This window comes from Schistocerca gregaria, chromosome 5 (assembly GCF_023897955.1).
Source record: "Schistocerca gregaria isolate iqSchGreg1 chromosome 5, iqSchGreg1.2, whole genome shotgun sequence".
Lineage (NCBI taxonomy): Eukaryota > Metazoa > Arthropoda > Insecta > Orthoptera > Acrididae > Schistocerca > Schistocerca gregaria.
In genome coordinates this window covers 416,860,651-416,885,067 of record NC_064924.1, presented here as the reverse complement: position 1 = coordinate 416,885,067, position 24,417 = coordinate 416,860,651, and the positions used below count along the sequence as shown (strand labels likewise).

The 24,417-nt window shown below is 41.2% G+C and overlaps 1 protein-coding gene across 1 annotated transcript in view; it reads left to right on the top strand.

Annotated features, from left to right (window-relative positions):
• Positions 1–24,054, top strand: part of LOC126272745 (peroxisomal acyl-coenzyme A oxidase 3-like) — a 173,810-nt gene extending 149,756 nt beyond the window's left edge. Inside the window, exon 13 of the mRNA XM_049975804.1 lies at positions 23,234–24,054. Within this exon, the coding sequence (XP_049831761.1) occupies positions 23,234–23,487 (254 nt within the window). The 3' untranslated portion in view covers positions 23,488–24,054. The remainder of the gene's footprint in view (positions 1–23,233) is intronic.
• The last annotated feature ends 363 nt before the right edge of the window (positions 24,055–24,417 follow it).

Sequence of the window (24,417 nt, the reverse complement as noted above, 5' to 3'; positions counted from 1 at the left end):
TTTGCTGCTGCTTGGTGAGTAGATTTTTTATCTTTCCAGTTAAATTACTTTGTCAAAAATTGATCAGTTTTTATTACTGCTACACAACCTGTGCTATATGGATCCTTCCTCCCTACACCAGCTCCTCTGAACTACATAGTTGTGAGTAAACTTGGAGCACTATTTCCAGCCAACAGTCTAGTTAATGTGATGGTGTCATTCACACCTTAAGCAGCAAGGAAGATTTGGTGAAGGGACGTTGCCTTTTTGTATGCTCTTCAAGATGTATAATGATGTTTACTTGATATCCTGATACCCACATGATCACCTAACATCATGGATGAACCTCAACATGTCAACAACAAAATCAACTGTAAATAAAATAAGATCTATACAAACAACTGAAGGGGCCATCCCTACTACAAAAAGATATAGTAACAGCTATCACGTGATCTGTTGAATGATGGATGTACAGAGATTAGTGTAGCTTGGAAGCAGATATCCTCAGAATCTGCAGAGTAGTGAAGTGATGTAAATCACTTAATAAAAACAAGTCTTCTGATCCAGAATATATACCAGTTAGGTTCTTTCCAAAGTGTGCTGATGCAGTAGCTCAATACTTAACAATCATATACAACCACTCACTGGACAAAAGATCTGTACCCAAAGACTGGAAAGTTGTGCAGATCACTCCAATATTCAAGAAAGGTAGTAGTAGTAATCCAGTAAATTACAGGCACCTATCATTAACATTGATATACAGCAGGATTTTGGAACATATATTGTGTTCGAACAGTATAAATTACCTCAAAGAGAAAGGCCTATTGACACACAGGCAACACAGATTCAAAAAACACCGTTCTTGCAAAATGCAATTAGCTCTTTGCACACATGGAACCTTGAGTGCTACTGACAAGGGATTTCAAATTGATTCCTTATTTCTAGATTTCCAGAAGGCTTTTGACACTATACCACACATGCAGTTTGTAATCATAATGTGTGCTTATGGAATATCATCTCAGTTACGTGACTGGATCTTTTATTTCCTGTCAGAGAGGTCACATTTCACAGTAACTAATGGAAAGTCATTGAGTAAAACAGCAGTGATTTCTAGCATTCCCCAAGGTAGTGTTCCTTTTCTATATAAACAATTTAGGAGTCAATCTGAGCAGACATCTTAGGTTGTTTGCAGATGATGCTGTCATTTATCATCTGGTAAAGTCATCAGTAGATCAAAACAAATTGCAAAACTATTTAGAAAAGATATCTGTATGGTGCAAAAATTGGCAACTAACCTTAAGTAATGAAATGTTTGAGGTCATCCACATGAACGCTAAAAGGAATTCATTAAACTTCAGTTACACAATAAACCAGTCAAATCTGTCTGTGAGCATACCTATGAATTACAAATATGAGCAACTTAAATTGGAAATAACACATAGAAAATGTTTTGGGGAAGAAAAACCAAAGATTACTGTCACTGCCATGATACAGGTTTAGGTGTGGACATCATTAAAACAAAGGCATTTTTCACTGTAGCAGAATCTTCTCATAAAATTTAAATCACCAACTTTCTCTTCCAAATGTGAAAATATTTTGTTGACACCAACCTACCTAGGGAGAAATGATCATCGTAATAAAATAAGGAAAATCAGAGCTTGCACGGAAAGATATAGGTGTTCGTTTTTTCTGCGCCCTGTTCGAGATTGGAATAATAGAGAATTATTGTGAAGGTGATTCCATGAACCCTCTGCCAGGCAGTTAAATGTGATTAGCAGAGTATCCATGTAGATGTAGATATGAATATTTACGAGACATCCTTCACTCTTGTAATTCTCCTGGCTTCAACTTCCACTGACTTCCTGCTCCACACCCACCTGCACTCCTGCCCCAGCACTGTAACTACACTCATCTTGCATCAACTTCATCTTCCCCAGTCTCCCCTTGCTCCGTTCTGTCTCCCCCTTCTAATCAATTCCTCCATGGCATTGGAATAATGTGCTTCATGAGCTCATCAGTGCCCGTGTCCGTGTTGCAATCCTATCCAATGCACCTCGTACCTCTCCCTCTCCCCATACCTATTTTGTGCACCTGCTGCCTCCCTCCCATCATACACACCCCCCCCCCCCCCACTGTCCACATCTTTTCTTCCCACACCTACTCCAAGCCCGATCCTCATTCCAGTTGAGCTGCAGAACTGCAGTTCTGGCACAGTGTATTCAGCCAACATGATGTAGCCATAAAGCAGTGTGTGTGTGTGTGTGTGTGTGTGTGTGTGTGTGTGTGTGTGTGTGTGTGTGTACTGTCCCTGTTATTTAGTGATTTGCTACTTTTATTCCTAAATAATTTATTATTTTGTCATCTCAGCATATTCTCAGTATTTTTATCTAGGTAATGTCATTCTCCTCAGATGAATGATTCTCATCTGTGAATTTTGCCATTCTAGATGAATATTTATGTGGATTTGTAATTGTCTAGATGATAATTTTTTTGCCCGGATTATGCGTCAGTTGTTGAGAAGCTCTTTACTTAAGTTACAGTCCATTTCTAAATGCTAAGTAGTGAACTAGTAGTAAAATTTTCAGTTCAGGTCAGTGACAGATAGTAAAGCCAAATGCTAAAGCAAAAATATTTAAACAGCAATGTTAGGGAGGAAACTTGAAGATAAAATTTTATTCCCTTTTTTTTTTTTTTTTTTTTTTTTTTTTTTTTTTTTTTTTTTTTTTTTTTTTTTTTTTTTGTACCAAGGTAGACTGTGCTATGAATCATACTTTCAAATGTAGCATAAACATCAAAATGAAGATAACTGAGACAAATAATTTAGGAGTAAGGTAACAACTCAATGGATAGTATAGGTGTTGAGTCTTCAACAGACACACAAACAGGACTGAAAATTCACTATCTTTCAGGCAAACCCTTTTTGAAGCTAGCACAGTACTGAGACTGCAGTTCAGCAAGTTGAAATTGGTGAGGGGTTGTGTTGGGTGGAGTGAGTGAGGGGAGAAAAAGTGGCAGAGAGGCAGGGAGATGGATAAAGGGTTGGGAAGGGTGGCTCATGGCTCATAAAGAGGCAGCAGATGTATGAGGTAGGAACGTGGGAGGGAAATGCAATATGCCCTAGATAAATATGTTCCAAGTAAGGTTTTAAGGGATGGGAAAGATCTGCCATGGTTTAATAGCCGTGTTAGAAAAGTGCTACGTAAACAAAGAGCACTTCTTCTCAGTTTCAAAAGAAGTAAAAACCTAGCTGACAAACAAAAGCTGAACAAAGTGAAAATGAGCATAAGGAGAGCAATGAGAGAAGCGTTCAATGATTTCAAAAGTAAGACATTGTCAACTAACCTGAGTAAAAACCCTAAGGGATTTTGGTCGTACGTAAATCCAGTAAGTGGGTCAAAATCATCTATTCATTCTCCCTGTGACCACACCAACTCCAAAATGGAAAACAACAGAGAGAAGGCTGAAATACTGAATTCGGTCTTCCGAAGTTGTTTCACTATGGAATATCGTAACACTGTCCCTCCTTTCAATCATCATACAAACATTGAAAAAGCAGATATTGAGATAACCTATTGTGAAACTGAAAAGCAGCTACAGTCGCTTATAGTGTAAAGGTTTCAGGACCAGATCAGATACCTATAAGATTCTATAAAGATTATGCGAAGGAACTTGCTCCCTTTCTAGCAGTAATTTAGTGTAGATTGCTTGAGCAACAATAGGTACCTAATGACTGGAAAAAAGCACATGTCATCCCATTTTTAAGAAAGGCCGTAAGACAGATTCACACAATTATAGACCTACATCAATGACTTCAATCTGTTGTATAATTATAGAACATGTTTTGTGCTCAAAAATTATGACGTTTTTGGAAAATGAACAGGTGCTCTATAAAAATCAATATGGATTCCGCAAACAGAGATCCTGCAAATCTCAGCTTGCTCTCTTCCTCCATGAGACCCACAGTGCAGTGGACAATGGCACTCAAGCTGATGCGATGTTCCTTGACTTCATTAAGGCATTTGACAGTGTCCTGCATTGCTGTTTAATGAACAAAATATGAGTTTATGGAGTATTGGAGCAGACCTGTGATTGTATTCAAGATTTTCTTGTAGATAGAACTCAACACATCACTCTTAATGGAAATAAATTGACAGAGGTAAAGGTAATATCCGGAGTACCCCAGGGAAGTGTGATAGGACTGTTGCTGTTCACAATATATATAAATGATCTAGTTGAAAGCATCAGATGCTCTTTAAGGCTATTCACAGATGATGCAATTGTTTATGCCAAAATAGCAATGCCAGAAGATAATAAGAATTTGCAGAATGACCTGCAGAGAAATGATGAATGATGCAGGCTTTGGCAGTTGACCCTGAATGCAAATAAATGTAACATCTTGCGCATACGTATGAAAAGAAATCCACTACTGTACAGCTGCACTATTTGTGCTGGAGACAGCATCTGCCATAAAATATCTAGGCATAACTACTCAGAGTGTACCTTAAGTGGAATGACCACGTAAAACAGATAGTGGGAAAGGCAGACACAAGACTCAGATTCATTGGAAGAATCTTACTCATCCATGGACTAAGTGGCTCATAAGGCGTATGTTTGCCCAATTCTTGAATATTGTTAATCTATCTGGGATCCCTATCAGGTAGGACTGATAGAGGAGACCTAATGAACAGCAGCGCATTTCATCACGGGATCATTTAGCTGATGAGACAGCATCACAGAGATGCTAAACAAATTCCACTGGCAGACATTACAAGAGAGACGTTGTGCATCACGGAGAGATTTTTCTATTGAAATTTTGGGACAGCACTTCTCAGCGGGAGTCAGACAACATATTACTTTCCCCCACATACATCTTGCATATTGACCATGGGGAGAAAATTCGAGAAATTAGAGCCAATACAGAGGCTTACCGACAATCATTCTTCCCATGCACTATTCACAAGTGGAACAGGGTTGGAGGGATCAGGTAGTGCTACCGAACATACCCTGTTCCACACACCATTAAGTGGCTTGTGGAGTATGAAGTAGATGTAGATGCCAGTACCTCGTCTCCTACCTTCAAAACTTTACAGAAGCTCTCCTCCTCAGTTGGTAGAGCACTTGCCCGCGAAAGGCAAAGGTCCTGAGTTCGAGTCTCAGTCCAACACACAGTTTTAATCTGCCAGGAAGTTTCATCAGCGCACACTCCGCTGCAGAGTGAAAATCTCATTCTGGAAACATCCCCTAGGCTGTGGCTAAGCCATGTCTCCGCAATATCCTTTCTTTCAGGAGTGCCAGTTCTGCAAGGTTCGCAGGAGAGCTTTTGTAAAGTTTGGAAGGTAGGAGACGAGGTACTGGCAGAAGTAAAGCTGTGAGGATGGGGCGTGAGTTGTGCTTCGCTAGCTCAGTTGCTAGAGCACTTGCCCGCAAAAGGCAAAGGTCCCGAGTTCGAGTCTCGGTCCGGCACACAGTTTTAATCTGCCAGGTTGCTTATGAGCTGTCTCTCAAAGGGTAAGTAGTTATGTATAAGGATGTTAAATATTGTAGGTTTGGAGTTGGAAAGATGTTTGGAAAAGTAGTATTTGATAGCAGCTAGGTCATGGGTAAGGAGGATATTGGTGGATAGGGAAGTGGGATCCACAACGATGAAAAGGAACCAGGTCATAATGGAGTGGAAATGGTCAAGTATCTGTGAAGAAAGTGGTTCGTACATTAAATAAGAGCCAGTAAGCAGCTACAGTGGGGCATCCAGGATTGTTAAGTTTATGGATTTTGGGAAGCATGTAGAAGATGGGTGTGCAGGGGGTCATTCATCAGCGGGATGAGGAGGAAGATGGATTCAGAGGAAAGATTCTGTGACAAGCCTAAGTATTTGAGTAGGGATTGAAGGTTATGCTGGTCTTTTGTGATGGGCTTGTAGGTGGAGGAGTCACACAGTTGGCAGATGCCTTCTGTCAGGTAATCCCTGCAGTTCATCAGTTCATCAAACAGTGATGGAGCCGTTGTGTGCAGGGAAGATGAATAAATCAGTGTCTGTCTTGAGGATGTGAAGGATTGTTCTCTCTTTTATTGAGAGGTCTGTTTTCTTTGGAAAGGATATAGGAAAACATGAAGAGGCCAACACATAGCTAAGGAATTCCTGGGAGCTTGTCAGGGGAAGTGGGAGAGGGGGAGGATCATGGTTGGACAGTAGTATGAACTCAGAGAGGTAAGGTTCAATGTTGGGATTAGGTTGGCTTTGGTTGGAAGCATTGGTAGCAAAGAAGTATTTCCTCTGTGGGTATCATGAGCAGAAAAGTCCTTGATGAGCCCATAATGGTTGATCTTGGGTGTGGGGCTGGAGGTGTGGCCTTTGAACAGGACTGGAACTTCTGTAGGACTTGAGGTTTTGGTTGATAGGTTGGCAACAATATTTTGTGTTTGCTTCGGTTCTGGGTTTCATCAGATGTTAGGAGCTATTTTATGGGAAGGGGGTGGGGTGTGGCAGATTGCCTCCTGTGGGGTGTCGAGGAGGGGGTTTACTGTGGGATAGGATGGGTACAGATGGGTAGAATTCTCCAATATGGGAACAGGATGTCAACAAATTTTATAATTCTTGGAGTTGGTGTCTGTAGTGCTCTTCCAGGTATTGGAGGGTAAGGGTTCCAATTTGGGAGATGTGGTGTAAGTAGTTGGGGTGACACCGTAGGAGTATCTGGGGGCACAATATGAGTATCTTGCAGAGACATCAGAGGTGGTTCAAGGAAGTCTGAACCATGGGAATTTGTTTCAATGGTATCAGTCACAATGATCAATGGCAAAAGATTCCTGGCTAGTTCCCCATTCAGATCTCTGAGAGGGTGTGACCAAGAGGAAGGTGACTAAGAGAAAGATATTGAATACTCAATGAAACTTTAAAATACTACTAATCAAAGTCCAGAACATATGAAGTCTCAATGTCGAAGGGGAGCTACATAATATGAAAATGGATATGCAAAGGCTCGATCTAGAGATAGTGTGTGGGTCAGTGAAGTAAAACGAAAAGAAGAGAAGGATATGTGGTCAGGTGAATATAGGGTAATATCAACAAGAGCAGGAAATGGTAAATGGGGAGTAGGATTCATTATGAATGAGAAGTTGAGGCACAGAGTATGAGTATGTTACTGTGAGCAGTTCTGTGATAAGGTTGCCCTCATCAGAACTCACAAAAACTGTCACCTGGAACAGCAGTTCAGATGTACATCTCCAGTGTCACAAGCAGAGGATGAAAGGATAGGGAAAGTATCTGAGGATAATGAATGGATGAATGAGGAGGAATGAGAGAGTTAGTAACAGCAAATATCCTGTTCAGAAACGAGAAGAGACTTAGAAATGGTCTGGAGACATGAGAAGATTCCAGCTAGATTACATCATGGTGAGACAGAGATTCTGAAATCAGACATGGGAAGTAAGACATACTTAGAAGTGTATATAGATTCAGATCACAATTTAGTAATGATAAAGAGTAGGCTAAAGCTTAAGAGAAACATCACAGAGAATCAATGTGGGAATAAGTGGAATACTGAACTACTCAGAAATGATTATGTGTGTTTGAAGGTCTCTAAGGATGTAAATATTGTGATACTGAATAACATATTTGGTAGGTCAGTTTAAGAAAAATTGACATCTCTAAAGGTGACAGTCATAGAAATTAGACAGATAAATATAAGAACAATGAAGGTAAACACAAAGAAAAAAGTGGATAATAGAAGATATAAACTGACAGACAAAAGAAAAAAGTACAAACACGCCCTAGAGAAGACAGGAATACAGGAACAGAAGCCACCTAGAAATAAAACAAATAGGAATTGCAAGGAAGCTAAAAATAAATGGTTGCAGGAAAAATGGGAAGAAATAGAAATAGAAATGGTCATCAATAAAACAAATTAAGCACAGAGCAAATTCAAATCAGCTGACAAAATTAAAAGCAAGTGCTTCAGTACTAGAAGTGTGAGAGGAATTTCGCTGTTCAATGCAAAAGGAAGATTGAATAGGTGGAAAGAATAGAGTTTAGGCCTTTACAATGGAGAGAAACTGTCTGATGATGTGATAGAAAAAGCAATGGGAGTCAATATGGAAGACAGGAGATTCAGTATTAGAATCAGAGTTTACCATCATAGCCTTGAAGGACTTGAGACCAAATATGGGAAATATTGCTTTGGGATTTCTAAAGTCATTGAGGGAAGAGGCAATGAGGCAATTAAATGACTATGTTTTGCAGAGTCTACAAGACTGTGAACATATCATCAGACTTTATTAAAAATATAATTCACACAATCTCGATGATGGCAATGACAGATAAGTGCAAAAGCTATCATACAGTAGCTTGAAAGCTCATGCAAGAAAGTAAAAGCTCATGCAAGAAAGCTTCTGAGAATAATTATATAATGAAGAATGAAAAAGAAAATAGAAAACCTGTTGGATAATGATCAGTTTGGCTTTAAGAAAGGCACAAATAAAGCAATTGTGATGTTGCCCTTCTTAATGGAAGGAAGACTTAAGAAAAATTGACGCACTTCAAATGATTTGTTGAGCTAGAAAAAGTGATCTGTGATGTAAAATGCTTCAAAATGTAGATATACATGTGTGTGTGTGTAAGAGAGAGAGAGAGAGAGAGAGAGAGAGAGAGTCGTTACTTTACTCCTAAATTATTTATATTCTATCAGAACTTTCCATACTATATAGTGGAAATGCTGAGTCACCGATAGGCAGAACAAAAAGAATATCAAACAAAGCTTTCAGCCAAACAGGCCTTCATCACAATTACACACACACACACGTACACACACACACACACACACACAAACACACACACACACACACACACACACACACACACACACACATACATACAAATGTGTCTATCCTCAATATCAGCTGCTAAGAACTGACTTTGAACAGCAGTGCATGATGGATGAAGCAAGCTGGGCAATGGAGATTAGAGTTAAGAAGAAGGCATCAGGGAGAGGGGAAGCAGAAAAGAAAAGAAGTAAAGTGAATGTGGACGCATTGGATGGAATTGAGGACTGTGTAGTGCTGGAATGGGAACAGGGAAGTGGGTGGGTGGGTGAACAACAGTGACTAACAATCTCATTCTGGAAACATCCCCCAGGCTGTGGCTAAGCCATATCTCCGCAGTATCCTTTCTTTCAGGAGTGCTAGTTCTGCAAGGTTCGCAGGAGAGCTTCTGTAAAGTTTGGAAGGTAGGAGACGACATACTGGCAGAAGTAAAGCTATGAGTACCGGCTGTGAGTCGAGCTTCGGTAGCTCAGATGTTAGAGCACTTGCCCGTGAAAGGCAAAGGTCCGAATTTGAGTCTCAGTCGGGCACACAGTTTTAATCTGCCAGGAAATGACTAACAAAGCTCGAGGCCAGGAGGGTTACGGGAACATAGGATATATGACAGGGATAGTTCCCATCTGCACAATTCAGAAAATCTGGTGTTGATGCAGGGATCCAGATGGCACAGGCTGAGAAACAGTCACTGGAATGAAGAACATCATGTTGGCAGCATGCTCATCAACTGGGTGGTCCAGCTGTTTCTTGGCCACAGTTCTTTTGTGGCCATTCATGTGGACAGACAGCTTGTTGGTTGTCATGCACACTTAGAATTTAGCAGAGTGGTTGCAGCTTAGCTTGTAGATCATATGACTGGTTTCATAGGTATACCTGCCTTTGATGGGATAGATTATGCTTGTGACTAGACTGGAGTAGGTGGTGGTGGGAGGATGTATGGGGCAGGTCTGTTTCAGGGGTATGAGCCATGGCTCAAGGGGTGGGAGGAAGGGTTGTGTAGGGATGGACAAGGATATTGTGTAGGTTCAGGGGGTTGTGGAATACTGCTGTGGGAGGCATGGAAAGGATAGTGGGGGGCACATTCCTCATTTCAGGGCATGACGAGAGGTGGTCAAAAGCCTGGAAGAGAATGTGATTGAGTTGCTCCAGTGCTGGGTGGTACTGAATGACAAGGGGAATGCTCCTCTGTTGCTGGATGTTGCAACCTTGGAAAGTGGTGAGTAACTAGAGAGATAAGGCATGGGAGATCTATTTTTGCATGAGGTTGAGAGAATAATTACAGGCTGTGAAGAGAAGAGAGATGGACTTAGGGGAGTGGCTCTGGAATGAACACGAGGATTTGAGAAGAGGCTAGAGATCCTGCTGGATTTCTGGAAGAGGGTCACTGTGGCAGGGTATGTAGGTGGGTGAATCTGACAGCTGCTGGGGTCCTTCTGCCACGTAATCCTTGCAGTTCAAAACAGCAGTGGTGGAGTCTTTGTCAGTAGTGTTGTTGTGGTCTTCAGTCCTGAGACTGGTTTGATGCAGCTCTCCATGCTACTCTATCCTGTGCAAGTTTCTTCATCTCTCAGTACTTACTGCAACCTATATCCTTTAGAATCTGCTTAGCGTATTCACCTCTTGGTCTCCCTATATGATTTTTATCCTCCACGCTGCCCTCCAATGCTAAATTTGTGATCCCTTGTCCCTCAGAACATGTCCTACCAACCGGTCCCTTCTTCTTGTCAAGTTGTGCCACAAACTCCTCTTCTCCCCAATTCTATTCAATACCTCCTCATTATTTATGTGATCTACCCATCTAATCTTCAGCATTCTTCTGTAGCACCACATTTCAAAAGCTTCTATTCTCATCTTGTCCAACCTATTTATTGTCCATGTTTCACTTCCATCCATGGCTACACTCCATACAAATACTTTCAGAAACAGCTTCCTGACACTTAAATCTATACTTGATGTTAACAAAATTCTCTTCTTCAGAAACGCTCTCCTTACCATTGCCAGTCTACATTTTATATCCTCCCTACTTCGACCATCATCAGTTATTTTGCTCCCCAAATAGCAAAACTCCTTTACTACTTTAAGTGTCTCATTTCCTAAACTAATTCCCTCAGCATCACCCGACTTAATTAGACTACATTCCATTATCCTCGTTTTGCTTTTGTTGATGTTCATCTTATATCCTCCTTTCAAGACACTGTCCATTCCGTTCAACTGCTCTTCCAAGTCCTTTGCTGTCTCTGACAGAATTACAATGTCATTGGCGAACCTCAACGTTTTTATTTCTTCTCCATGGATTTTAATACCTACTCCGAATTTTTCTTATGTTTCCTTTACTACTTGCTCAATATACAGATTGAATAACATCGGGGAGAGGCTGCAACGCTGTCTTACTCCCTTCCCAACCACTGCTTCCCTTTCATGTCCCTCGACTCTTATAACTGCTATCTGGTTTCTGTACAAATTGTAAATAGCCTTTTGCTCCCTGTATTTTACCCCTATCACCTTTAGAATTTGAAAGAGAATATTCCAGTCAACATTGTCAAAAGCTTTCTCTAAGTCTGCAAATGCTAGAAATGTAGGTTTGCCTTTCCTTAATCTTTCTTCTAAGATAAGTCGTAAGGTCAGTATTGCCTCATGTGTTCCAACATTTCTATGGAATCCAAACTGATCTTCCCCGAGGTCGGCTTCTACCAGTTTTTCCATTCATCTGTAAGGAATTCGCGTTACTATTTTGCAGTTGTGACTTATTAAACTGATAGTTCGGTAATTTTCAAATCTGTCAACACCTGCTGTCTTTGGGACTGGAATTATTATATTCTTCTTGAAGTCTGAGGGTATTTTCCCTGTCTCATACATCTTGCTCACCAGGTGGTAGAGTTTTGTCAGGACTGGCTCTCCCAAGGCTGTGAGTAGTTCTAATGGAAAGTTGTCTACTCCCAGGGCCTTGTTTCAACTAAGGTCTTTCAGTGCTCTGTCAAACTCTTCATGCAGTATCATATCTCCCATTTCACCTTCATCTACATCCTCTTCCATTTCCATAATATTGTCCTCAAAGACATTGCCCTTGTATAGACCCTCTATATACTCCTTCCACCTTTCTGCTTTCCCTTCTTTGCTTAGAACTGGGTTTCCATCTGAGCTCTTGATATCCATACAAGTGGTTCTCTTTTCTCCAAAGCTCTCTCTAATTTTCCTGTAGGCAGTATCGATCTTACCCCTAGTGAGAGAAGCCTCTATATCCTTACATTTGTCCCCTAGCCATCCCTGCTTAGCCATTTTGCACTTACTGTCAATCTCATTCTTGAGACATTTGTATTCCTTTTCGCCTGCTTCATTTACTGCATTTTTATATTTTCTAATTTCATCAATTAAATTCAATATTTCTTCTGTTACCCAAGGATTCCTACTAGCCCTCGTCTTTTTACCTACTTGATCCTCTGCTGCCTTCACTACTTCATCCCACAGGGCTACCCATTCTTCTTCTACTGTATTTCTTTCCCCCATTCCTGTCAATTGTTCCCTTATGCTCTCCCTGAAACTCTGTACAACCTCTGGTTCTCTCAGTTTATCCAGGTCCCATCTCCTTAAATTCCCACCTTTTTGCAGTTTCTTCAGTTTTTATCTACAGTTGATAAACAATAGATTGTGGTCAGAGTCCACATCTGCTCTTGGAAATGTCTTACAATTTAAAACCTGGTTCCTAAATCTCTGTCTTACCATTATATAATCTATCTGATATCTTCTAGTATCCCCAGAATTCTTACATGTATACAACCTTCTTTTATGATTCTTGAACAAAGTGTTAGCTAGGATTAAGTTATGCTCTGTGCAAAATTCTACCAGATGGCTTCCTCTTTCATTTCTTACCCCCAATCCATATTCACCTACTATGTTTCCTTCTCTCCTTTTTACTACTCTTGAATTCCAGTCACCCATGACTATTAAATTTTCATCTCTCTTCACTACCTGAATAATTTCTTTTATCTCATCAAACATTTCATCAATTTCTTCATCATCTGCAGAGCTAATTGGCATATAAACTTGTACTACTGTAGTAGGCATGGGCTTCATGTCTGTCTTGGCCACAATAATGCGTTCACTATGCTGTTTGTAGTAACTTACCCACACTCCTATTTTTTTATTCATTATTAAACCTACTCCTGTGTTACCCTATTTTATTTTGTATTTATAACCCTGTATTCACCAGACCAACGACGTCTGTCTATCCTGATTTAGGTTTTCAGTTATTTCCCTAAATCGCTCCAGGAAAGTGCTGGGATGGTTTCTTTGAAAGGGCATGGCCGACTTCATACCCAGTCCTTCCTTAATCCAATGAGACCGATGACCTCGCAGTTTGGTCTCTTCCCCCTAAACAACCCAAAGTCTTGCTCCTCCTGCCATCGAACTTGACTAATTCCTACTATCTGTAACTTAAACCTATCCATTTCCCTTTTTAAATTTTCAAACCTACCTACCCGATTAAGGGATCTGACATTCCACGCTCCGATCTGTAGAATGCCAATTTTCTTTCTCCTGGTAACAACGTCTCCGCCCAGAGATCCAAATGGGGGACTATTTTACCTCCGGAATATTTTACCCAAGAGGACGCCATCATCATTTAACCATACAGTAAAGCTGCATGCCCTCAGGAAAATTACAGCTGAGTTTCCCCTTGCTTTCAGCCGTTCGCAGTACCAGCACAGCAAGGCCGTTTTGGTTAGTGTTACAAGGCCAGATAAGTCAATCATCCAGACTGTTGCCCATGCAACTACTGAAAAGGCTGCTGCCCTCTTCAGGAACCACACGTTTGTCTGTCCTCTCAACAGATACTCCTCCGTTGTGGTTGCACCTACGGTACGGCCATCTGTATCACTGAGGTATGCAAGCCTCCCCACCAGCGGCAAGGTCCATGGTTCATGGAGGGGGGGGGGGGGGGGGGGCTTTGTCAATAGGTAGGTTATAAGGTCAGGTTCAGTTTTTAGGTGGTTGATTGTGGTACTTTCTGTGGATGTATCAGAAACGGTTGTATATTGTAAATGGAAGCAGCAAGAATTCATGGTGGAGGATACAAACATGTAAAATACATATATAATGTAGAAATATTACTGTAAAAAATCGCAAAAATACACCAAAACTTATGGAAAAAATCGTGAAAAGGATGAAACACATGAAGTATGGGAAAACAATATTAATTCTGAGGGAGTATGCCAATAGTGAAAGCCAAAAACCAATTGAAACTGACATGAAAAGACTATGAGATCAACAAAAAAATATAATAATTGTATTGTGGGCAGATAAGTGTGAAGAAGGGGAATGGCAGATGTGACTAGGTTAGGTGAAGTTAGTACATGCAAACTGGAATATAGAGGAGAATGTGGCTGTGTGGGCGGGAGGTTTGGTATGGTGTGATACAAGTTCATGTGGCCCAGGAAGATATGGAAAATAACAGGCAAAAATATGGGAGAGTGATGCAGGAAGAGTCATCAATTTGAAGGTTTGGGATTAATGATAATGGTGGGAGTAATGTGGGACATTAGATGCGGCTCCGACAATCAGCGTCAGTAGTATAGGCATCTGTTATGCTTGGTCGAGATGGTTGATACAGTGTGGCTCACAAATAGATCATGCATTGTAGTTCAGAAGGCGACAAATGAAATACAGAAAGGAAGAAAAAGAATGACACACCTCCATATAGGATCCAGAATCTAAACAGATCTAAAACACAGTCATGAATTTTTACTCCAAAAACCTTAGCCCCACAGACTTATTAGTCCTTTCCAAAGACATCATGTTTTGCCTCATTCCCAAAGTCAATCATGCAAAACTTGTTGCAGATTTTCTCTTTTTCTCCTGGTTCCTGCACTGGAAACACTTTTTTGACACCAACTCCACCATTCAGACTCAGCCAAAGACCAGTGTTGAAACCTGCCTGCCTCCCTGTTAATTTACAAGAATTTCTTAACCTCAAACCTTGCGTCACCATCATTCCCCAAATCCCTATACAAGCAAGCTAACCTTAAATCTGCAGCAAGAACTGTCATCGACCACCTAAAAACTGACCCCAACCTTAAAATCCTACGTGACTACAAAGGCTCCATGACAGCTGCTTTGAACCACAAGGATTACTTAATGACTCTGCCAACTGTGAGATTCATCAACCTACAAACTCTGGTACAGTGGCCCCATTCCAGAAATCCAGCAGGACCTCCAGTCTCTCCTCAAACCCTTAGACCCCTCCCAGAGCCTCTCCCAGGTGTCTGTCTCTCTCCTCACTCCTACTGTGCCCCACAGTCCTACCTTCTACATGCTTCCTTAAGCCCATAAACTCAAACATAGTGCCTGCCCCATTGTGACCAGTTACAGTGCCCCCACTCAGAGAATCTCTGCCCTCAGAGACCAACACCTTCAGCCTATTACCCATAACTTAGCCTCCTATACAAAATATACGAACCATTTCCTCCAATGACTCTCCACAGTTCCTGTTCCTCTACCACATGTTGCCTTGCTCATTACTGTTGATGCCATGTCCCTTTACACTAACATCCCTAATGACCATAGACTTGCCACTATTGAACACTATCTTCCCAAAAACCATATGGATTCCAAACATGCAACCTCCTTACTAATCCAGGGTATGGACATGAGTACTCTAATGACACCATCCTATGCCAGTCTATGCATAGGCCATCTAGAGGAATCCTTTCTAACTGCGTGGAGTCATGAACCTGGTTCAGATTCATTGATGACATCTTCACAATCTGGATCAAGGATGAGGACCTTATCCACATTTGTCCAAAACCTCAAATCGTTTTCCCCCAGTCACTTCACATGGTCCTCTTCAACCCAACAAGCTCCCTCCTTGATGTTGACATCCATCTCAAAGATTGCCACATCAGTAACTCTGTCCATATCAAACCTACCAACCACTAACAATACCTCAACTTCGACAGTTCTCACCCATTCCATACCAAGGCTGTCACATCTGGAGTGATGAGCAGTCCCTCTCAAAATATACCAAGGGTCTCATGGAAGCCATCATAGATTGTAATTATTCTCCCAACCTTGTACAAAACAGATTTCCCATGCCTAGTCTCTACAGTCACCCACCACCTCCCAAGGTCCCTCCATCCAGCCACAGAGGAGCATTCCCCTTGTGACTCAGTACCACCCAGGACTGGAGCAACTGAATCACATTTACTGTCAGTGTTTTGACTACCTCTTGCTATGCCCTGAAATGAGGAATGTGCTACCTACTACTCTTCCCATCCCTCCCATAGTGATTTTCCATCACCCACCAAACCTACACGTTATTCTTATCCACTCCTACATAACCCTTGCTCCAAACCCCTTGTGTCATGGCTCATATACATGTAATAGAACTAGATGCAAGGCCTGTCCCATACGTCATCCCACCACCACCTACTCCAGTCCAGTCACAAGCGTCAGCTATCCCATCAAAGGCAGGGCTAACTGTGAAACCAGTCAAGTAATCTACATACTAAGCTGCAAGCACTGTTCTATATGGGCATGACAATGAACAAGCTCTCTGTCTGCAAGGATGTCCAACAACAAACTGTATCAGAGAAACAGCAGGACCACCTAGTTGCTGAGAATGCTGCCTCACACCATGTTCTTCATTTCAATGATTGCTTCACAGCCTGTGCCATCTGTACCCTTGCCACCAACATCAGCTTTCCTGAATAGCTCAGGTAAGAACCCTCCCTATAATATATCCTATGTTCCCATAACTCTCCTGGCTTCAACCTTCATTAGTCGTCATCTTTTACCGACTTATCCTGTTCCCCGTCCCCATTGCAGCACTACACAGCTGTCTATCACCAACACACCCACAGACTTTTTACCTCTCTCCTTTTCTGACAGCTATGCACTCTTAGGTATTAAGTTCTATAGCAAACTGTTTCCCACGCCACCCACTACTATTACATGGTCCTTTTTTGTAAAGTCCTTCCATGAACACCTTAAGTCCTCTATCACGTGACTTAGCCCTGCATTTGACTTGAAGATATTGGTGACCTCCCCCTTAACTATCCTGTAACTGAGGGCATACACCTCTCCCATGGCTACTACCTAGGAGCAGCAATTTCTTCTTCCTAAAATTTTGTCTATTCCTAGGCTTCTTGGCCTTGGTTGAAGTGTGCTGCACATTTCTTGCACCTCGTTCCACCTGACGCTCTTCTCCTCTTAGCTCTGTCAGTGGTAGATACCTGTTTTTGGTGTTGATGATAAAACTATCAGGTCGCATTCTTTTTCTTCCTATCTGCCTACCAGCTGCCAGTTCCCAACCACTCTCCTCCCTCCTACCTACCTTGATCCTTTTCAGTCCCTTCCTTGCTTCCCCCAACTGTGCCTGAAGGGTCGTTGCAGATCCAGGAGAGAGCCTCTTCTCTTCTCCCAAAATTCTACCCCCCCCCCCCCCCCCCCCCCAGCTAAAATATTTCCTACAAGATTGTGCAACAAATCCCTCTACCCACTACACTACAAAAGCTCCCAAATTTCTCACTCATGGTCAATTTAGAAAGAGTAACTAAGTTTAAAGAATGTTTTAAATTTGTCAAGGACGTGAGATTGGCTGCATGTAAACAAAAAACGACACAAAGGTCTTATGTGTGGTTGTTGTAGTTTTTGCACTGATTTAGAGACTATATATTTGGGAATATATGTCAAACAATAAACAGCAGTCTAAAAAATAAAATGAGAAAAGAAACAAGATTGAAATGTTATAAGATAGTGGAAGTCCCATTGCCTGTTTATGGAAGTAAATTGTGGGCTATAAATAAGCCCAAGAAAGTCATATCAAGCTAACAGAGATGAGATTTCTAAGAGCAGTAACAGGATGCACAACAGATGACAGGTTTTGAAATTTCTAAGTTACAGAGAACTAAGTATATTTAATACCCTCAATGAAATACAAGAAAATAGAAGAAACTGGAACATACAACACCAACGAATGAGCAGAGAAAGATAATCTGTTCAGATAAGAGCATTTAACCTGACATTTTGAAAAAACAGGCCTTCTTCCAGATATTAGCGTCATTCATGCACAATATTTCGACAGAGTAACTTGCTGTCTTCTTCAGATGCTACCCAAGAATGGTCCTTGGGCAGATTGAGTGCAGTATTTATGCCTGTAAGGTGCCGGTTGCTCCCTAGTCGGTCCGCACCACATCGGATGTTCCCTCTGCAGTCCTTGGTCTCCACTTCTGTCTCTAGATGAGTGCTTTGTAACTGGTCCACGCTGTGTCGAGTGTTTCGTTCGTAGTCTGCACCTGCCAGGCCCGGCTCCCATGATCCTCTCTGGTCGCTGGTGTTCTGACAGCCCTCCATGTCTACTATGGCCATCCTCTGTGGTTATGGTTGTCATCTGAGGTCTGTCAAAACCGGTCTGTAATGTCTGGTGTTCTTTCTCATTGTTGTTTCCTCAGTTTCCACTTCTGTCTCTCGCTGGGTGCTCCGTAATTGGTCTGCGCCATGTTGAGTGTTCCATCCTCTGTCCGTGCCCACCAGGCACGGCTCCAATGGTTCCTTCTGATTGTTGGTGTCCCACCCGATGTCTGCACCCAATTTGGCCATCGTCTAGGGTTGTGGTCATCATCTCAGGAGTGTCAGGACAAATCTGTAGTGTCTGGTGCTCTGTCTCATGGCTATTTTCTCAGTTCCCATTCCTGTTTCTTGTGAAATCTCTATGTGTTTTGCGTTGAGTTTTCAGAAGTTCAAGAGCCAGATCCCAGGCCTTGCTGAGCTGGTATCCAGTGTCACAGCTGATGAGATTCTCAGTGATCTTGATCTCAATGGACTCTTTTATGACACTGTCCCAATATCTAGGGCATCTGTGTGACAATTTGGTGTCATTGTAGTTCATCAAGTAACCGAGCTCTAAACAGTGTTCTGCTATGGTTGATTTGGTAGCTTGCCTGAGTCTGATATGCCTCTGGTGTTCTTTACACCTGATTTCCACAGTCCTGGTGGTCTGGCTGATGTATGACAGCCGACACTCACATGGTATGCTGTCAGTGCATGGCTTCTGTAATCCCCGGTCATCTTTTACATCCCCCAACACTGTCCCAATCTTACGCTCTTCATGTCATGTTTCATGAGAGAGATCAGTCCAGCATATAGCAAGTATGGCACCCTCTTTGCCTCTTCTGGTTCGTCTTCTGGATCCTGTGGTTGACTGGCAGGTCGTAGGCCTTCTGGACGTCTCTAGATGAGAATCCATTCTTGCTGAACACCAACTGTAAGTGTTCTATTTTCATTGTCAAACTGTCAGGCTCTGACAGAATATGTGCTCTGTGGACTAGAGTTTTGAGCATTGTGTCCTTCTGTGCCAGATGGTGGCAGCTGTTGACTTGGAGGTATAAGACAACGTGTGTCAGTTTGTGGTATACACTGTGCCCAAATGTGCCATCAGCCTTCCTCCTGACTAATACATCCAGGAATTGGAGTTGTCCATCCTTCTCCAGATCCATTGTGAATGTTATATTTGAGTGGCATGAATTCATATGTTCCAGAAAATCATCTAGCTTCTCCCTGCCATGAGGCCATATGACAAAGGTATCATCCACATATGAAGGGCTTATTTCAATAGTGATACAAGTCCAAAAACAAAGATTCCAAGACTTACCAAGCGGGAAAGCACCGGCAGACAGGCACAATGAACAAAACACACAAACACACACACAGAATTACTAGCTTTCGCAACCGATGGTTGTTTCTTCAGGAAAGAGGGAAGGAGAGGGAAAGACGAAAGGATGTGGGTTTTAAGAGAGAGGGTAAGGAGTCATTCCAATCCCGCGAGCGGAAAGACTTCCCTTAGGGAGAAAAAAGGACAGGTGTACACTCGCGCACACACACACGTATCCATCCGCACATACACAGACACAAGCAAACATATTTAAAGGCAAAGAGTAAGGGCAGAGATGTCAGTCGAGGCGGAAGTACAGAGGCAAAGAAGTTGTTGAAAGACAGGTGAGGTATGAGCGGCTCTCCAGCAGGGATACGACTTCCTAAAATCCTGCCCCAAAATGAGATCCATCCTTCATGAAATCCTCCCCACTCCACCAAGAGTGTCTTTCCGCCGTCCACCTAACCTTCATAACCTCTTGGTTCATCCCTATGAAATCCCCAAACCACCTTCCCTACCCTCTGGCTCCTACCCTTGCAACCGCCACCGGTGTAAAACCTGTCCTATGCACCCTCCCACCACCACTTACTCCAGTCCTGTAACCCGGAAGGTGTACACGATCAAAGGGAGAGCCACGTGTGAAAGCACCCACGTGATCTACCAACTGACCTGCCTACACTGTGACGCTTTCTATGTGGGAATGACCAGCAACAAACTGTCCATTCGCATGAATGGACACAGGCAGACAGTGTTTGTTGGTAATGAGGATCACCCTGTGGCTAAACATGCCTTGGTGCCGGCCAGCACATCTTGGCACAGTGTTACACCGTCCGAGTTATCTGAATACTTCACATTAACACCAACCTATCCAAACTCCGGAGATGGGAACTCGCCCTTCAGTATATCCTCTCTTCTCGATATCCACCAGGCCTCAACCTCCACTAATTTCAAGTTGCCGCCGCTCATACCTCACCTGTCTTTCAACAACTTCTTTGCCTCTGTACTTCCGCCTCGACTGACATCTCTGCCCTTACTCTTTGCCTTTAAATATGTCTGCTTGTGTCTGTGTATGTGCGGATGGATATGTGTGTGTGTGCGAGTGTACACCTGTCCATTTTTCCCCCTAAGGGAAGTCTTTCCGCTCCCGGGATTGGAATGACTCCTTACCCTCTCCCTTAAAACCCACATCCTTTCGTCTTTCCCTTTCCTTCCCTCTTTCCTGAAGAAGCAACCATTGGTTGCGAAAGCTAGTAATTCTGTGTGTGTGTTTGTGTGTTTTGTTCATTGTGCCTGTCTGCTGGTGCTTTCCCGCTTGGTAAGTCTTGGAATCTTTGTTTTTAATATACTTTTAATATATTTTTCCCATGTGGAAGTTTCTATTTTATATATATGGTAAAAACAAAGATTCCAAGACTTACCAAGCGGAAAAGTGCCGGCAGACAGGCACAATGAACAAAACACACAAACACACACACAGAATTACCGATGGTTGCTTCTTCAGGAAGGACAGGGAAAGACGAAAGGATGTGGGTTTTAAGGGATATATATATATATATATATATATATATATATATATATATATATATATATATATATATATATTGTGTGTCTGTGTGTGATTATAATAGAGGGAAACATTCCATATGGGAAATTAGATAGACACAATAAAAAAAACACACACAAATTTCAAGCTTTTGCAACCCAAGGTTTGCCACTGTTGCATTTCGAAATCTTTTCTGTCATCTTACTTTCTCTTTTTGTTTGTGCAAGTAGTTTCACTTTGTATTCACCTTCCCTTTTTGTCATAAGCAACCTTGGGTTGCAAAAGCTTGAAATTTGTGTGTGTGTTCGTGTGATTTTTATTGTGTCTATCTATCAGCACTTTCTCGCGCTCATTTAACTTTGTAGGACTCTGTATCTCAGAATGAACAAAAATGGACTTGTTACCACTATTGAAATGAGCCCTCCTTATATAAAAAAAGCACTTGTTTTGATATTTGGCAGATGTAAGTGCCTTCTATTCAGATCTTTCCATGAATAGCTTGGCAACCACTTATGATACTTCCCATATAGAAAGTATGTTGAGGTCAGTACATGCCTGAAAAAGTCGAGGAGAGCTGATCAAACTTCTCTCCAATAAGATCAAGTGAGTCATTCAGTGGTACTCTTGTGAAGAGAGACACCACATGAAAACTAACCTTTATGCCAGAGTCCACAATGCGTAGTTGCCTCAGCCATTGTAGGCAGTCCTCTGAGTTCTGAATGTGGTGCACACATATGTCCACTTGTTGTGCCAGCATCTTCTTTAGGTATTTTGCAGTAGGATAGGTGGCAGCATTGATATTGCTAACAATAAGTTGAAGAGGAACCCCATTCTTGTGAACTTTGGAGAATCCATGAAATCTAGATGATACTGGCACTTTGGAATGCAGTTGTTTGATAACTTGTTCAGGCATGCCCATCCCCTTTAGCAGAGCCCTGGTCTTTTTGTCCACTTTGTCCATGGGATCACTTTCTATTGTTTTGTACACAGGATCCTCCAAAAGTTGTTGCACTTTTCTGTCATACTCTGTCTTCCTTAGGATGACTGTGGAGTTCCCCTTGTCTGCTGGACTCTATCCATCCAAGCACCATTCTTGGGTAGCACCAAAGAAGATAGCAGGTTTCACCATCAAAATATCACGTGATAAGGATGTTAACATCTGGCAAAAGTCCCGTATTTTCAAAATGTCAACAGATTGCTGGGAAAGCCTGAAGAGCTACAGCATTTAACCTAATTGAGAAAAGAAATCAATGAAAAATGAGGAAGTGATGGACAGTGTAACAGGCAAAACAAAACAAAAAAAGGTCTAATCCTTGAAGTGATGATGTGAGTATTAAACAAAAACCAGTGTGCTGTTGTTCACCACGTTTGACTTTATGTGCACACAGTATAATATTAAACCCTTTAGTGCTGCCAGTTATATAATTTCTGGTGTTTGTAATTAAATAAGCGAAGTATCAATTAGTGATTTTTTCATGAATTTTATTTAGTTAAAAAGAATATTTATACAAACTATAGAATGACTGTAGAGTGCTTAAAGCTCTTCATCTTCTCCTCCCTTCCTTTTTACCCCTCATAGGTCTACATTAACTCAAGTATATATGAAACTCTTTATCACATGACTGTATAATATTAAGGGACACAACTAAAACAATAATTTACAAAAACTCCTGCTTACATAGTTTACATAATGGACTACATAATCTTCACCAAAAATTGAGCAACACTACATAATCTTCACCAAAAATTGAGCAACAGCCTTCATCAGCTTACCATCAGCAGATGACTCGGAGCAGTGTGGACAGTGCCACAGATGATTCATTGTGCATTCTCAACATTCACACTGTGTATTTGATAAAACTATTTGATAAAACCTATTTGATAAAACTATCCATGGATTCACCAATGCCTGATCTTACCACTGTGGTTCACAAGTAGGGGGTAATTACCCCCTGAGGACTAAAGTGAAATCGTCTGAGGGCTAAAAACTTAATTATTCCATTCTGTTTCAGTCATGAAACTAAATTATTTTCAAAAGATCATTACTATTATCACAGTTTTGCAAGACTAATACTGGTGTTATAAGTTATCAATAATTAATTTTTCTCAATTAGTAGCATTAATGTGACGGAGGTTACAGGTTCCTCACGTAGTCCACCCACTACACATATAGGTTGTGCTTTGTTCCATACATCTTTGATGATAAAAGTGAGGCATGTGCATAACTAATAAAATATTTCACCTGTCATTCATTTCAGGAGGATATGTGAAAGGCCCTCAGGCATCCGAGATGTTGAGGGAGGGAATTATGTACCTGTGTGCTCATCTGAAGAATGATGCTGTCTCTCTGGCTGATGCCATAGCTCCACCAGATTCCATGCTGAATTCTTTACTTGGAAACTCAAATGGAAAAATTTATCAAAATCTGCAAACACATCTCTTCCAGAAACATCAGACATTTGAAAGGCCATCTTGGTGCAATGAAGTGATGATTATACAAAGTAAACTGTAGTGACATTATAAACTATACTGTATATACACATTTTCACTAGAATGTTAATGCCGCATCCTGCTAAATTCTCATATTCCCGAGTTGTCATTTTATGAAGTGAAATATCTATGTACACATTCTGGAAAAAATTGTACATCTTGTAAAGCATGGAATGCTCTCTTATGTTACAAAATAATTGCTTATTTTGATATTTTATTACACAGTTGGGCAGGAACAAACCATTCATAGAAAAGTCACACATTCTTGAATATTTGTTAAAGACTTATTTTGATGATGGTTCAGTGACAATGAATGTGCATTATTATCTGCTTGTTTTTCATCTTAGTGATGCTGCACACACTTATGTTTTTGAAGATGAATATGCTATTGTATTTTTTGGCAGGGCCTAAAGAACAAAAACATATGTAAGGCTAAAAAAGTTGTGTGATTGCTTTGGAGAAGAACTATGTGCACTGACTTCATAAATTTAAACTTCTGACATAGTTTTATTTATATATCAGATGTGCATTCACTGTGGCACAAGATTTTTGTTCACCATTTTAAAATTATAAAATCATTTTTATATTAGACATCTATCAAAATTAATTTTTACATAATATGTTTCCAAATTATTATTGCATAAAGTAAAACCAAATCAATGTGTAATATTTCCTACATGGAAATGAATTCCATGACCGATGATAAAGTCTCCAACTGTAAAATGTGTATAGTGCTTCCCCTTCCCATTTCTCTCTGTCTCTCTCTCTCTCTCTCTCTCTCTCTCAATCTCTCTCTCTCTCTCTCTCTCTCTCTCTCTCTCTCTCTCTCTCTCTCTCTCTCTCTCTCTGTGACAATACATACAGCAAGTCATATTTTACCATGCAGCTCAATGAAAGATGAGCAAACACATTACCAACGCAGTTCCATCAAATATATAAGTGGAGAAACTCA